Consider the following 17,851-nt stretch of genomic DNA (forward strand, 5'->3'; position numbering starts at 1 on the left):
TCTTTCACTGCAGACAATTCACCTCATGAATCAGAGTTTGTAACAATTATGCTGATGAAGAAGCGGAAGGGAAGAAAATCAAAATAAAGGACAAAACATCATTGTTTCAAGTTAAAATGATTGCAAAATATGAATAAGTATACAGTGCATACATGCATCGAAGCTTGTGATGTCAACAAAAACAAAAAAAACGGTCAAAATACATTTATTTTCAGGTGAATCAAGTTGCTTCAAAATAATGTGAAAGGTAATTATTATTAAAGATGCATTTAATTTCCTTGGCTGGGACGAATGGGGGGAGTGTGACTTAATATGAACACAGGCAGATGGAAGTCAATCAGATATGCATGAACTATTAATTAGTTTTGAAATGAAAACTAGTGTAACGGGCTGGTGTCAAATTACTTGGTCAAATGGTCATCTGTGAGGCATATGTGTGTGTGTGTGTGTGTGTGTGTGTGTGTGTGCGTGTGCGTGTGTGTGTGTGTGTGTGTGTGGAAATGAATCTGCTGTAATCTCTTGAAAAAAAGTTTCCCCTCCCTATTTTTTAGTTACTCGGGTGAGGAGCTCAGTGCTCACGAAATTTCTTGTTGTCCAGTGACATCCGCTCCTGCGCTCTTGACCTGGGAGTGGTATCACTTTATTTATACAGTCTATTCAAAAGATGAGAAAAGTTGCCACCAAAATCTTTTGCACGTGGTCTCAAATAGGAACAGGGGAAAGTAACAAATTAGTTTGAAAGTCCAAGGAGTGAAAATATGCCATCAGGCATGATTTGTATCCCTGCAGAGTCGGGGCTTGACTAAAAGGACAGCTTGTTCCACAGCTTTGGAGCTGCGACTGTAAAAGCTCGGTCCCCCCTGAGCTCTATCCTGGTTTTGGGAGAAGCAAGGAGAAATTCATCAGAACACCGAAGGGACCTTGCGAGGACCTGTGGTTGCAGCAGGTCTGAGCGGGTCACAAGGGTCATGGGGAGTGCTGAAGCTTATCCCAGTTGTCTTCAGGCTGTAGGCGGGGGACACCCTTAACTGTTTGCCAGCCAATCGCAGGGCACACATAGACGAACAACCATCCGTGCTCACACTCACACCTAGGGACAATTTAGAGTGTTCAACCAGCCTGCCATGCATGTTTTTGGAATGCGGGAGGAAACCGGAGTACCCGGACAAAACCCACAGAGGCACGGGGAGAATATGCAAACTCTACACAGGAAGGTCAAGCCGGAATCGAACCCTGCACTTGTGCACTGTGAGGCCAGTGCGCTGACCAGTACCACCGGGCTGAGCGAGCGCAAAAATAAATAAATAAATAAATAAAATCTAATGTTAATTAATTTTGCACATTATACTCTAATATTCTGTCCCTCGGCATTGGGTAACGTACGTGGTGCTGTTCAATGTTTTCTGTTACTTTTAGTCACTTAATCTGGAGTTGAATCACTGGCTTTCTCTTCTCTGATCAATTTTACTGATCCAGTTCAGCACTTCTACTAATTTCCTCTTCTTTCTGACTTCATTAATTAATCATTGATTAAAGAGTACCAGAGCTCATCTTGTTCACAGTGGTCCTAATCGGATATTGCTTTCGCAGCGAGATTGCACAGCAGAGCTGCATGCACAGCACTTACTCCGTGTGTCATCTAACCAAGACACAATCCTAAATGAGTTGTTTTTAAAAGAAACCACTTCATCATTGAATATCATCTCATTTAATGAGGTTATCGACTGAGAGAATTTGTACAACTGTACACTCCAATTGAATGTTGCTAGAACGGAACATGATTAATGTACCTGGCAGATTGTAGAGGTTTGCTTAAAAAAAAAAAATAAAAAAAAAACACCAAGGGGCTACAAAACCAAGATTACTCTATTTGCACGCGTCACATTGAGAAGCTCGGCATTCATATCTTGTCAAAACTTTATCTGAATTCAACTGCGTTTTTTTTTTTTTCAATACAGATTGAAGTGGTTCCAAACGATTGATGATGCTTTGATGAATTTCAATTCTACGAATGTAAGAATAAGAATGAATTATTTAGATTTTTAGAATGATTTAGTTCTGCAATTACAATACAGTAATCCCTCGCTATAACGCGGTTCACCTTCCGCGGCTTTGCTGTTTCACGGATTTTTTTAGTGCAGTTATTTTAATGCTTTCTTTTAAACAGTGAATTGTGTTCTGCATCCTGATTGGCTAAGGGACTGACCAACGTGAACAGTCTCCGCACCTCGTAGTCTTAGAGCAATCGCCTCTGCATTGTATACATAGTTCAGTATTGTATAATAACTGTAAAAAATAAAGCTGACTATCAAGTACCAAGTACAACTTTATTGTCATTTGAAAATTCATACCTCTCACATTTTTTTGCTTTTTTATTTATTTATTTTTTTTTTTTAATAAATCCTACTTCACGGATTTTATTTATCACGGGTTCTTTTTGGAACGTAACCCCCGCGATAAACAAGGGATTACTGTACCTCATCAAATGGATACACCCAGGAGCATCAGTCTTGGCTTGAACAAGAACACACTGTAATATTACGTAACTTTCAGAAATCCTATTTATGAGCACAAGTCTCAAAAGTGACAACTTTTACGATAACCTTATAATCGTATCCACTTTATCTGGCTGGTGGAAAAGGCAAGAGGCCATAATAGTGAGTTCAAAATGAAGAATATAATACACTGTATATTAATTTCAGCACATCCATACGCAATGATTTAGCCTCGAACTAACAACAAAAACACAGTCCCCAATTACTGTCGAGGTTACGCCACTATCTTTCTACAACTGAATGGGATGTACAGTAAATGATGGGGTTCCCTCCCCATGACTTGTTGACCGACAAAAGCCTCTCTGCAAGGCATGTTACTGACTGTCGTTTTGTTTTCTTAAAGCATGATATGATTCTTGGTTGGGACGTGGCTCCAATATCAGACTTGGACATGGTGGCCAAACCAGTATTACAAGTGTCCAAAACCTGAGATCAAAACAAGTTACACGATGTGGGTATGTACTTCCCCCCACCCCTCAAAAAAAATCAAATCAGCGATATATCAAAATAGAAAATATTATTGAATAGAGATGTGTGACACCAATAATTATTTCAGCACACATTAATTAATTACGTGCCAATACAAGCATTATAAAAATGTTCCCATATTGTCACTCATAGGTAAAGGAAAACATTTCATTTCAAGGGGCCATATCATGCTCAATCAACTTTTTTTTAGCTTTTAGCCAAGTTAAAATTGTAATTCCCCCAAAGTGGTGCTCATTCCTCCTCTCTCAGCAACATCTCTGCCCAATCCAAGAAACCGACTGTGTGCCCACTTTTATTTGTAACAAAGTGAGGAGCTACGACGGCGCCATGACCGTAGTCTAAAGACACGGCTACTTTCTCAGAGCAGCAACCAGTGAAACACTTTCAATTTTGCGCCGGAGTTGAAGAGAAGTGGCTCCTTTCCCCACACTGGGTCCCATTCACTTCAATCAGGGGTTTCCAGACGCCAGAGCGGAGCAACACCGCTTGGGGATGGTGGATTTCAGCACTCAATGACTGGCTTCGGATGCCGCAGAGTGAAGACGAAGAGCCGCTGACTCCGAGATGCGGTCCAATGAATGACAACGAGCCTTCCATTCAGAATGACTGAGCACTGGCGGCAAGCTTTGCGTGCCGCTTGCAAAGTAAATTTCAAGTTATTTCATTTCCATGGATTTGATTGGGTGGCAACTGGAATGTTGTTTGCCTTACAAGGCTTCTCGTGTCTCATCCGAGTAACCTACATCTGTTCAGGCTTGGTTAGGACTGCACCAGCCTAAATTGGTGTGCCAAACCCAATCAATGAAATCTCTATCACACGACTTCCTACATGGAACAAATGAAATTGTAAATATGGTTCCCCCGGTTAAATTTTGTTGTAAATGTCTTGAGGGGATGAGTCTCGCTGGCATAAAGCCAGAAATAGAACTTTCTTCTACAAAGCTTCTCCTTCTGTGCATTTGACGTACTTTATTTTGCGACGTGGCCACATTGCACGAAAGGCAATTCATAGTTTAGTGGCCAAGACTCGAAATGTGAAATATTACGGCAGAACCCCACATGCTACAAGTGTCACCATCAAGCACGCTCCCATCTCACCACGTGCCTATTGCAACAGCAACAGAGTCCGTATGGTGTGGTTTGTTGGTGTGTGTGGCTGTTTGGCATTCATGGAAAATTGGCACTAGTCGGACTAGTGATAACTGTCCATTACCGTCTCGTGGGTGTTTCGCGCAGCAGCTAGCTTTACGACGACATCATGAAAGAGGTGCGGCACCCATACAAGGAGAAAATGGCCACAAAAATAACTCATATTACCTAAGAATTATATCACCATTGTGCCAAAGGCAATAGATAATCATATCTATGCTGTGGGAAGCTTAAATAGCATGATATGACCCCCTTAGTAAAGCACTAAAATGTCTACTCGACGGCCATGTACATGGACTTCCTGAATGGAGCGAACAGCATGTCGCCTGCTGAATCTGAAAGGGAAGTGGGAACAGTGTGGTGTCCTGTTTGTAGATTAAACTGGTGTGGAAATGAAGGAATGAGTGTAGAAATGCCGCAAACTTCTCTGAACCCAAGCTTATCTGAGATGGACTGAAAACATGGAAAAGTGTCCCATAGTGTGACAAGACCACATTTTAAATTGTCTTTGGAAATCCTGTATGTCATGTCCTCCGGGCCAAAGAGGAAAAGGATCATCAAGATTTTCATCAGGGCAAATTTCCAAAGCCAACATCTATGATTGTAAGAGGGTATGGCAGTGCCTTTGGCATGGGTAACTTGCTTCATGAAGGAACCATTAATACTGAAAGGTTCATTCATAAAGGACGCCGGCCTCACAGTGCAGAGGTGGAGGTTTCGATTCTGCATCCGGCTTTCCTGTGTGCAGTTTGCATGTTCTCCCCAGGCCTGCGTGGGTTTTCTCCAGGTTCTCCGGTTTCTTCCCAAATTCCAAAAACATGCATAGCAGGCTGATTTAACACTCAAAATTTTCCCCAGGTGTGAGTGTGAGTGTGGATGCTTGTTCGTCTCTGTGTGTCCTGCGATTGGCTGGCAACCGGTTCAGGGTGTCCCCCGCCTACTGCCCGAAGACACCTGGGATAGGCTCCAGGACCCCCCGCGACCCTTGTGAGGATAAAACGGATCGGAAAATGGATGGATGAATGGATGGATGGTTCATAAAGGTTTTGCAACATCCTAAGCTACCATCCAAGCAATGTATTTTCCAGAAAAATCCTTGCTTCATCCAACAAGACAATGCCAAGCCACATTCTACTTCTGTGTTACATCAGCGTTGCTTCATTGTAAAAGAGAGTGAGTACGAGAATGGCCTGCCAGTAGTCCAGACCTGCCTCCAGTTGAAAACGTGGCACAATATGAAGCAAAAAATATGACAACATAGACCCTGGACTGGCGAGCAATTGAAATTGTACATCAAGCAAGAATGGGAAAGAATTCCACCTACAAAGCAACAATTTGGGTCCTCAGTTCGAAAAAATAAAACAAACAAAAAAAAAAGATATCTTGTCTTCCTCGTGTCGTCAGTTGAATATAGATTGAAAAGGATTTGCAAGTTTTTGTATCATATTTTCCAACGTCATTGGATAGGGGTTCAAACATGGAAAGCAGTACGAGTTTTTTTACAGAACAAGAATATTTCAATTTTATATTTTTATGGTTTGTAAAGAAATAGTGTATTGTAGTGTGAGGAAACCCATGGTCAAAGTGGACTGCAGGAAGAACACCTACTAAAGAAAAGCTAATGAGGATCCAAATAAATGAAATAAAACTGAGGTTAGTTATAGTTTGCCTTACCTATTGAGACAAATAAGGCAACATTTTTCATTTGTCTACACTGAAAGACCTCTTCAAGAGATGAACTGAGTCAAAATGGGTTTAGAAAACATGTTTAATCAAGTGGAAAATGTTCCTTCAAAAAAATCATGATCTTGTTGCTGATGATTTATTTTAGGAAAGAGTTTGTTGACTCAAAGATGTGTAACAAAGTCTACTGATTGCGACTAAGCAAGGCTTTTTTAATATAAAGAGGAAAAAAAACAGAGCTGATTGAATCAATTTCAAATGGTCTCTCAAGATATTGAGTTCGACATACACCACCAGCCACAGCATTATGAACCCGAAACAAAATTATTCATCCATCCATCCATTTTCTGAACCGCCAATCCTCACAAGGGTTGTGGTGCGTGCTGAAGCCCATCCATGCCGTCTTCGGGCAGTAGGCGGGGGACACCCTGAACTGGTTGCCAGCCAATCGCAGGGCACACAAACAAACAATCATTCACACTCACATTCACAGCCTGGGACAATTTAGAGTGTACATTTTTGGAATGTGGGGAAGAAACTGGGGTATCTGGAGAAAACCCACACTGGCATGGGGTGAACATGCAAACTCCGGGGTTGGATTTGAACCCATGACCTCTGCACTGCAAGGTGAATGAACGATGCCACCTTATGATGAATTATAATTAGAAGTAGTAGTAGTAGTAGTAGTAGTCGTAGTAGCAGTAATAGGAAACACAATAATAAATAATCCCGCTAAGAAGAATGGATGGATGGAAAACAAATTCATGCAGCACTTTTCAATGGACCCAAGGTCAACCTCACAATATCCAATAAAAATACAATAGCTGTATCATATTTTCTGCCTTCACAAAGTTGTGAGAGAGGTATTAATATGTCTATTATTGGGTTGTACCTTGCAGAACTCTTCTGCATTATTTTAGCAACTGTTCTGCTGAATATCTCAGACAGCTCCTGACTTATAAATTGCAAAGTGCTCGTAATGCTGTGACTGGTCGGGGTAAGCAAACGAGAGTGTTTTGTGTTTGGACTGCAGGGAGAAAACACATGGGAAGGTGAGGTTGTTGAGGAAACTGGGACCGGGGGTAGGGGGGTTGGATTTTCAGCAGTGCACCACTGCAATTCCCAGCACAAAAGAACGTGATATAAAACACCTGACATCTTGTGATTGGATAATGAAAAGGGGCCTGGTGAGCGCCATTCTCTCAAGAGGCATCCTTATCAGTGACTGCAGAAGCAATGTCATGAGAGTGTGTTGTACTGGCTAGCAGTATTTAGATTAGCTTTCAGATTTTGCATCTCACACACATGCGCACACGCACGTTTACACAAATGCATGCATGAGGGACAATCACAGTGTGATCCTGGCAAGCCCACAAAGTCAAATAACCCACGCGCCCGCAACACTAGCTGAAACAATCGTTTGAATAACGATTTTTTTTTTTTTTACATTTTAAGTGTTGTGATTGTAACATATCATTTCTGTTGTGATGGTGCCATTACAAATACATACTGTGAAAGGACAGAGTGTTCTTGTTGATTATTTGGATTTGACTTCTCGCCTATTTGTTATCAAATGATAAGCCCCGGATAACCCAAAAAAGCTTCAGGCAGTACCGCTCAATAGTGCAGGGGCATTATAAGGTCAGAAGCAAGGACACAAGCCATTAAGAAGACGGTTAATCAATCAAAGATTTGGCAAACCGCCTAATTTCCTCTCTGAATTTTAATTCGTCTACAGACGTGTTTGCTTTGTGTAAATTGTTTGGGGAATTCCATTTATTGTTACAGCACAGCCGCACCCAAAATTAACACAATGATATATTTCATGAGGAAGAATGTCAGGGGTATCATGTGTGGTGGTGGTGCTTGAAGACAGCGTCGGGGTCGGAATAAAAGTAGCAGTACTAGCGGTGATAGATGTAGTTGTGGTCATCATCTAAATCAGGGGTGTCAAATTAATTTTTGTCGCGGGCCACATTGAAGTGACCGTTTTGCTTGGAGGGCCGTTATGACTGTGAAAGCATTTAAAGAAGTCAAGAATCGTGGTTGGTTCAACAATTGTTTAAGTTACTGTCATGAGGGGTTTGGTAACAAGAAAATGCTTCCAATATCGCTCATATTTATGACACATGAGAAGTTGAAATTTGGGTCCAGATTTTAACAATCATGGTCGAAGTTGACATGTTTGATTTGTTTCCATGGGCCGCATAAAATGATGTGATGGGCCAGATCCGGCCCCGGGGCCTTGAGTTTGACACCTGTGATCTAAATCACAGATCTGGCCCGTCACATCATTTTATGTGGCCCGCGAAAGCAAATCAAACACAGGGTTAAACCGTTATCCTTTTTGGGTTTCACAGTCAAAACAGCCTTCAAAGGGAAACAGTCACTACAATGTGGCCCGTGACAAAAATGAGTTTGACACCCCTGATCTAAATAGAATCAACCCGGTTGCATCCTGCTCCCAGATTTGACTTGGCATCCCCCCACCCACTTAATTGTGTGGTTACTTGGTATACCAATACCTTCGTCAATACAGTGGATAGGACAAAGAATTCTAAACATCATCATCATTTTTAATGGATTCTGGCCACATGGTGAAGGTGATGTCAAAAAACAGACCAAAAAGTAAGGTTTGTTACCTTCTGTGCAGAAGCGGCCCTTGTATTCTGTTTTGGAGCAATCGCAGACTGGTTGTCCATCCACCACTGTGCATGTGCCGCCATTCTCACACGGGTTCACAGTGCACCACCCCTCAGACTCCAAGGGCACTTTAAGACTTCCCAGGAACAGAGGTTGAGACTTGCCATATTTCAGGTCTGTGATTGTGCCCTTGAAGGGCTGCATGTTTCGCACTGTGGGCAGTGTGAGCGCACCGCTGCGGATATCCTGAGGCACTCCACCCAGGAACAGGTCACTCACGATTTTCATGAACTGGCGCTGAGGCCGCACTTCATCCGCTTTGGCTTGTCCATCCAGTGCAAGAACGGTGCGCAAGTTACACCTGCTGAGAGTCGCAAAGTGCCAATTGTTGTCATCCACCCTTCTGTCGGACACAACCGTCGTTTCGGCGCAGTCGATGCTGAAACGGAGCTGAAGTCGACCCTCGACCACAGACAGCTGCAGAAAGTCACAGTAGCCTCCATCGTCAAAGTACAGCAGGAGCGCCTCTGAGAATTCTGTCTTCAACTGGAAGCTGAGGTCACCACGGATGCTGGCATCCCAGCGGAGGTAACGAGCCCACTGACCTGGTGTGCCTAAAAATTGCAGTCCCATACATGTGCTGAGGAACAACTGCAGCTTGATAGAAAAACTTAGGAGATCCATTCTTGCAAAAAATATAGTAATCCAACAGGATGTTTGATTGGAATTGGTTGGACGGATTTGTATTTTTTTTTTTAATTGATATATTCAAATAAATATTGTCTCGCTATTAAAAAATGTATCTAAAGGGAAAAGGGCAGTAACAGGATAACAGTCGTTGCGGTTAACAGTCTTGAGGCCGATCACATTGGGAAATTGTCGAGTAGCTGGCAGACATTGGTCTTTGTTTTCCTCCTGAGGGTCCACGCAGGGAGAGGAGGTAATGTTTATTTTTTTTTCTTTATTTTTTAATTTTTTTTTACACTTCTGTGCACATACTTTCAAGATTCATGGTGCAAGGTTCCTGGTGGAAACAACTCCGCTGGCTATACTATGAAGCAGAACTTTTTCCTTCATGTTTCACCCTGGGAGATTAAGCAGACGTGGGATCTGCCCGTCTCTCTTTGCTCCATTACTGTCAAAACAGAGAAAAAGTGGAGGTCACACAGGGTCAAAAGCAGCACATATCATCAAAGTTGCTTCTAAACCTCATCATATAACGATCAGTTTCGGTCAGATGTTTTCAAATCTGTACGTTTTTCATCCGGAAATGAATTATCCAAAAGAAAACAAGTGGAATTTGGGAGACAATGATTAAAAACTCACAAATCTGCATACAGTATGACCGTTTTACTAAGGGAGTGTTTTAATTCTCATTTAAAAAATACAAAACAAAAAAAAAAAAAAACGAACATTCAAATCTTTCAATTTTATCCATATAGGTGCAAAGAAAATGACTTTACCGTTTTTTTTTTCTAATTCCGACTTTCTAAACACACACACACACACGCACACGCACACACACACACACACACACACACACACACAAAATGTCAATCTTCTGATTTTTTATTAAAAAGCATTGTCTAATTTAAACCTGATATCACAGAAACAGGGCATGGCATTGTTGTAGAAATCCGGCTGTCATTTTTCAAGTGCATTTGGCCACAAAAAGAAAATAAAAATGTTTAAATGGTTCTCGACGGTTGTTCGCATCCAACGTAATACATAAGCAAAATACGAGCACGGGCCATTTTCAAATATGCACTGCACCCCATAGTCTCTCCAGGGTGTCCCTGATCAACCGGGGCCTCCTCCCTGTGGGTCATTAGGAGGCACCCGACCCAGATGTAGAGCACCCTCGGGCTCTTTTTAATGCGGAGGAACAGCGGCTGTACTCTGAGCCTCTCCTGGATAACCCGGCTTTTTACGCTATCTCAAAACACACACACCCAGAGCTTAAATCAGGGCAGATCTCATTCACCCCAGGAGCCATGATATTGAGGAGCTTTACATCCACCTCGGCAAACCTCAACCTCAGAGATAGAGGGGGCCATGTCAGAGTCCCAAGACTTTGCCTCCACAAAGGAAGGCATTTTGGTGGAATTGAGAATATCTTGGAAGTATTCTCCCGAACCATCCCAAGTCCTGAGTCGAGGTTAGCAGCAGCATCCCCACAATACTCAGTGTTGGTGTTGTACTGCTTTCACTTCTTGAGATGCTGGTTAGTGGACTTGAACGTATTAAAGCCTTCAGAAGTCGAACTCCACGGCCTCACTGAATGCATCCTACACCCTAATTTTGTCCTCAGTAACCACCAAAGATGCATTTTGCTTGGCCTGCCGGAACCCATTAGCTATCTGCTAAGTCCGACCGGTGGAAAAAAAAAAGGCCTGAGGATTCCTTTTCTAGTGTGGCAGGATCCCTCACCAGCATTGTCCACCAACAGATTTGGGAATTGTCACCACCTTGGAACACCTCTGGCTGGGTGCCTCAAAAACGGATGCATAGAACATGAACATCACGCAGACTGAATGTCCCCCACCTCCCTGGAGATGTAGTCAAAATTCTGCTCGAGGTGGGAGTTAAAACGTTTCTGTCGTGTTTCTGTCTGGTTACATTTGGTTTTGTTCCCTCACGTGCCCTTTTTTGTCTCCACCTGTTCTCGTTATTAGTGTCCCTTGTGTTTAACCAATCAGCTCCCTCAACCCTTTATGTCTTGTCCAGGTGTTTCTCGTTGTCTCGTCACTTTGCTTGTATTTAGTTCCCTGAGTTCTGACAGTCTTTGTTGGGTCATTGTGAGTGTGAGTGTATGTGAGTATATGTGTGCTCCTGTCATGTTTTGTTTCCTGCCATAGTTTTGTTTGTTACTTTGGTTCCTTGTGATTTTTCAGGCATTTGTTTGAGTATTTCGACTTAGTGTTTTTCCATTGTACTCCTGTGTGTATTTTTGTTAAATACATTTTGGTCAATCCACCCAAGCGCCTCTCTTGCCTCCCTGCTTTTTGGTGTCCTCCAACTACCACCACGCAAAACGTGACAGTTTCATCATAGAGGCCTCTGCCATATGTGCCAGTTCCCAACATACACTCAAAATAAGCATGGGTCTGACCCGTATCATCCCACATTACTAAAGTGAACACACCACCAGGTGGTACTCAATTGACAGTGCAGTCATTGTCTTTACCTGAGTGTCCAAGACATGCACAATTTGGGTTCAGGTCAGTAGAGACATTATCAAACACGTCCAGGTCTCACTGATGTTGAACACATTGCATAAAATTACCCCAACAGAACAAAGCAATCCCCACCAGGAGCGATCTCCAGCTCCCCCTCAAAGAACTCCGAAAATTGGTGAAAGGCACAATCAATAGTCAAGACCTGCCACTCGACCCCACAGGATAGCGGGAAGCTACACTCTCACCCACCGGGATGAACGCCAATGTACAGGCACTGAGGCAATGTTAATAAATCAGCCCATACTTGCTAGGCACCTCTCACTGAAGACAACACCAGAATGGAAAGGTGTCCAATGCCTCTCAAGAGGACTGTTCCTAGCGCCCAAGCCATGTATCGAGGCAAGACTGACTACATCTGGTTGGATCCTTGCCACACCAGCCCAGGCTCCATCCCAAATGGAGAGGTTCCACATCCCTTGAGCCAGCTTCCGTTGGTGGAGATGGAACCGCTCAGGTCCCTGCCTTCTGCCGGCACCAATTTACAGTGCATTGCGCTCCTTTCGCCCCGTCCACAGGTAAAGAGCCCATGGGAAGGGAGACCAATGTGACATCTACAAGTGCAGGCCGAGCTACTCTCGTCTTTGAATACTCACCTCCAGACCCAGCTCCAGATAGGAAGGTAAAACAAGGTCCAATCATTTGTGGTTTGGAGGTGGGGTGAGCCATGCTTTATTTGGTCTCTCACCTACGATCTGTTGTCACCTTCCCATGGGCATAAAGCGGTATAGTCCTCCACCTTCAAGAGACAATAGGAGAGACAAATCCTTCGGCAAGATAAGGTGATGACTCAAGGAGGAGCAAGCACAATTTATATATATATATATATATATATATGTATATAAAATAATTAAGTAAAAAAAAATGGAAGCGGCAGACGGCTCACAGCTAACATGGATTTGGCTGGAAGTCAATCATCTTAATTAAAATTGCTTTGATAGTGCTGCATCTCCTCCTCTCTCACAAAGGTTGTTTGGAGTTATCGGTCATCTGCTGGGTAAATTAATTCCATTATTCTCATGGCAAAGCATGACTATCAGTCAGCCAGGCAGAACGCCTTTTATCTGATGATGAGTCTGGACAGACAGCTTTCGGCTCGTCCAAATGAACACAGAGATGCATTCATACTGTATTCACACTGTAAAGGAGAGCGAGAGCAGGTGCTATGACTGAATTTCAAGCTGTATGAATGAAATCTCCCAGGCTCCATTTTCACTGATGCCTCATAGTAGACAGCAGAAATACACATAAAGCTGTCATTGCAACGGCGCCAACTAAAAGGTGGGTTTCAGAAGAAAACTTAATCCATTTATTTTCTGAAATGCTTATCTAACAAGTGTCGGGTGGGGGCTGGAACCAATCTCAACTCTCTACGGTGAGAGGCGGGATACACCCTGAACCGGTCGCCAGCCAATCCCTGAAAAGGTCATAATCACATTCTTCTTTAGAAAATGTTTGCCAACAGAGTGCAGATTTGGGAAAAAATAGCCCAAAATAACTTCAGCCTTAATCACAGTTTGTTGCTTGGCTAGGTATTATACTGGCATGAAGCTGTAGTGACAAAAAAAAGAAAGAAAGAAAGAAAGAAAGAAAGCAACTAGCCGGGAGTTGCAAACCCCACACAGGAAGACCAGTCCCCAGATTTAAAACCTGAACATCAGAACTTCTCGGCAGATATGCTAATTACTAGGTACCATGTTGCCGCAATTTAATCAGTGCATAAAAAGTTGCCAAGCTATCTGTGCAACAGCTAAAAGATCTGCAAAACCTTCATGGATTGCATAGTTTTCTCACACAGTGACCGACAAACCCAATTCCAATGAAGTTAGGACTTTGTGTTAAACATAAATAAACACAAAATAAAATGATTTGCTCATCATTTTATATATTTAAATGAATGCGCAACAAAGAATAGATATTTGATGTTCAAACCGATAAACATGATTGTTTTTAGCAAATAATCAGTAACTCAGAATTTTATGTCCGCAAAAAAGATGGGACAGGTAGCCAAAAACACTCAGAAAGTTATGGATGCTCATCAAACACCTGTTTGGAACAACCCACAAGTGAGCAGGCTTACTGGGAATAGGTGGGTGCCATGATTGTGTGGAAAAGGAGCTTCCCTGAATTGCTCAGCCATTCACAAGCAAAGATGGGGCATGGTTCACCTGTTTGTGAACAATTGTGCGAGAAAATGGTCAAACAGTTTCAGGAAGATGTTCCTCAACATACAATTGCAAGGAATTTGGGGATTTTGTCATCTAGAGTCCATAATATTTTCAAAAGGTTCAGAGAATCTGGAGAAATCACTGCCTGTCAGTGGCAAGGCCAAAAACCAACAGTGAACACCCGTGACCTTGCCGGCACTGCATCAAAAATTGACAGAATTGTGTCGCGGATTTCACCGCATGGGCTCAGGAACTCTTCCGAAAATGAATGTCAGTATATACAGCGCGGCGCTACATCTCAAAGTACAACTTAAAACTCTAACTATGCAAAGCAAAAGCCATTTATCAACAACACCCAGAAATGCCGCCGGCTTCTGTGGGCCCGAGCTCATCGAAGATGGACTGATGCAAAGTGGAAAAGTGTTCTGTGGTCTGACGAGTCCACATTTCAAACTGATTTGGGAAATTGTGTACGTCATGTCGTCCAGACAAAGAGAAAAAAAAAATATATATATATAGGGTGTCCCAAAAAATGGATACACATTTTAGAAGCTGATAACTCAATTATTTATTCTTTCTTTATAGACTGAACCGAGTGATGGGAGCCAGACTTGACTTCGAAGAAATGAAATTTATTCTAAAATGCTACTGGAAGTATGAAAACGCAGTAGAAATGCAAAGACAATTTAGGAGGAAGGTGAACAAAGAACCACCAACACGAGTTACCATTACTCGAATTAGAGATAAGTTTGAAGCTGATGGAACTGTTCAGGCCGTCCATAAGAAGCGTTCCGGAAGACCACGTACATCGACAAGCCCCACAAAAGAAGAAAGATTACTGGAAATGTTTCAACAAAGTCCAAGAAAGTCTTTACGGCAAGCTCGTCGTGAGGTACCCATGTTGTGTGCCATTCCATCGCTTCGTATTGTCAGCAGTGTCTGGAGAAGAACGGACATCAGTTTGAGAACGAGCGATAACAAGACAATAGAATGATGTTTGTAAATTCTTTTACATGTTGAAAATTATTTGAATTATGATAAACCCCAAATTTACAATTATTTAAGGTGTGTATACATTTTTAGGGACACCCTGTATACACACACACACACACACACACACACACACACACACACAAAACACACACACACATATATATATATATATATATATACAAATTGTGTGTGATTGGTGGAAAAAACATGATATCAAGCTGTTTTGATGAAAAACTGGTTAAATCTCACAATGATCAAATGTATAATTCTCAAGTAATATACAGTGGCGATAAATCCCTGTTCAGTATATCAAAGCGAACCCAAGCGTCATGTTACATCTGGGACATCAAGCACCAAACATCAACAATGATCATTCTCTTTCAGCACTGTTATCAAAACTGAGCAAAGCCACTCTTGTGACTCCAGGTTCAATCTATACAAATGGAACCACTTTATCTACTTCTCTAGGGTAGAGACGTATCAGCCAATCATCCATTTCTGATGTCACAGAAACACAAGGTATCATCTGAAAATTGGCAACGTGGTTTGATCAAATCTTGAATTCAATCAAATCTCTCCTTTTACTTTTTTTCTCTTTTATTATGATTTCTAATATGCTATCGAGTGCAACAAAGAAATACTTAAAGCAACGTAAGTGTGCCGTAGTCTATCACAAATTTACACTAACCACAGTAAGTCATAATTACAGTAAATATCTGTTTGAATAAACTTTGATAAATAAGTGAGTATCTAATGAATAACAATTAAGTGAGGCACCAACTGATGGTACCTTCTTGTGAGTTACACTTGCCTCAACAAAATATGTGACAATCATCCACGGTCTCCCCTAATAATGTGATCCTAAATGGGTTGGTTGCAGACAAGTAGTAATTTATGATGGTAGACCGGCGTATTGTTTTGAGGTTACGAATGGCACACAACGACATAATTAGCATGTCAGTTGTTCATTGTGCTAAAAAGCTCACATTTTGACTTGTGTTACCCATATTTGTCTGCTATAAATGACTTGGACTTCTACCACACTATCACAGGTTATGTAAATGAATGTAAAATATAAAGAGGTATTTTGTCATAGCAGATCGCAATACCAGGGTGAGTTGTAACACTACTTGCGGACGGACGAAACAAACTATTTTGCTTGAAAAACCATCTATAGTAATAAATGCATGGATACACTCATGAATAATAGAAAACCATTAACATGTAAGACAACAATAATCTTAATAAAAAAATTATATTAATAAAAGGGTGACACGGTAGCCAAGTGGTGAAGACTTTCACCTTACTGTGCAGAGGTGCAGGGTCCGATTCCGGCTCTGGCCTTCCTGTGTGGAGTTTGCATGTTCTCCCCGTGCCTGCGTGGGTTTTCTCCGGGTGCTCCGGTTTCCTCCCACATTCCAAAAACATGCATGGCAGGTTCATGGAACACTCGAGATTGCCCCGAGGTGTGAATGTGAGCATGAATGTTTGTTCGTCTCGGTGTGCCCTGTGATTGGCTGGCAACCAGTTCAGGTTGTCCCCCGCCTGCTGCCTGATGACAGCTGGGATAGGCTCCAGGACCCACCGCGACCCTTGTAAGGATAAAGCGGATCGGAAAATGGATGGATGGATGATTCTAATGATTTGGTTCTCTTAAAAAGAACTGTCATGCCCATCACAAGTACTAGATGCTCGAGTGTATGGCATACTGCAGTTGTATACAGGCTTGGGGAATAACTGAATACATGTCAGGACTTTGCGTATTCAGGATACCAAAAAAAAAAAAAAAAAAAAAAAGGGAACTGTTACAGAAAAAAAACATTACAGCTATAATTATTAAAAATTGGGATGACAGTATTCCACAGGATTACTTTTTCAGAGCAGACAGAGAGGCCAGTGGCACGTTTGTTCATTTGAGTGCAGCAAACGGTAAATTGTCTTAGTAGGTCGAGCTCAATGGGCCGTCACGATTCTGCTCAAAGCGGACGCTGCCGAGACGGCTGTCGTCAAGACGAGGTGGGGGAACCGGCTTTGTCGTGTCCTTCACACACATGCGGAGAGTTTGAAAGCAAAATGGAGGGAAAGGAGGAAGTGGTGACGCTATTCACTGGGATAAAAACATTGTGAGGACTGATTTATTTTAAATATCGACAAAGGCAAGCATGGAATGTCAGAGAGCTGCAGTGTCAGCCACTACGATGGAGCTTGCTGCTAGCCTCACGTAAGCTTCACTCTGCGTCACAAATCATCAAAGGATTTGCTATTTAAAATCATATAAACAATAAAAGTATTGAATGTAATATTTGCGACAAAAATGTTTACGTTCTTACCTGAAAAATATTTTTGGGGAGCGCCAAAACAGCTGATTGGTCAAATTGAGAGTGTTACAACTATCCCTTTGTGACCATCCCCGATTTCCCCCAATTTTTGATTTATTTTAATTATTTAGATTGTAATTAATTTCTTTATTCTATGTTTACAAGAAAAAAAAGACTGTATTCAATGGAAAAAAAAACATTTGAAAATAATACGCTTTAGAACAGTAGTCCCCAAACCCCGGGGCGCAGACCGGTACCGGTCCAGGGGTCATTTGGTACCGGCACGCACAGAAACAATCAATTACTTACATTACTTCCGTTATATTTGTTTTGAAATCTGAAACATGTTTTATTTTGAAAAATTACCAGATTCTTTGTTACATCCGTCTACAGTATGTCACTCTCGACGCAGGTTAAGACGCGCTTCTCGGTCACCTGATAGGTTATTGCTAAAATTAAACCCAGGAGCAAGCAAACTGAGTAGAAAACAAACGTCTTTGGGAAGGGGAAAAGGCCCAGCCAGGAGACAGAAAAGGAGCCTATTTTATATAATATCTCGCTTACAAATTTTTACATTGTATTTTCTTATTGTCTGTACAGTGTCCTTGGGTGGCATG

General features: G+C 42.0%; 1 protein-coding gene across 1 annotated transcript in view; it reads right to left on the reverse strand.

Moving 5' to 3' along the window:
• Positions 1-17,851, reverse strand: part of LOC109529558 (neurexin-3a) — a 119,165-nt gene that overhangs the window by 94,303 nt on the left and 7,011 nt on the right. Inside the window, exon 2 of the mRNA XM_019892978.1 lies at positions 8,519-9,654. Coding sequence (XP_019748537.1) covers positions 8,519-9,203 — 685 coding nt within the window. The 5' untranslated portion in view covers positions 9,204-9,654. The remainder of the gene's footprint in view (positions 1-8,518; positions 9,655-17,851) is intronic.

This window comes from Hippocampus comes, unplaced genomic scaffold (assembly GCF_001891065.2).
Source record: "Hippocampus comes isolate QL1 unplaced genomic scaffold, H_comes_QL1_v1.1 scaffold169, whole genome shotgun sequence".
Classification (NCBI taxonomy): Eukaryota; Metazoa; Chordata; class Actinopteri; order Syngnathiformes; family Syngnathidae; genus Hippocampus; species Hippocampus comes.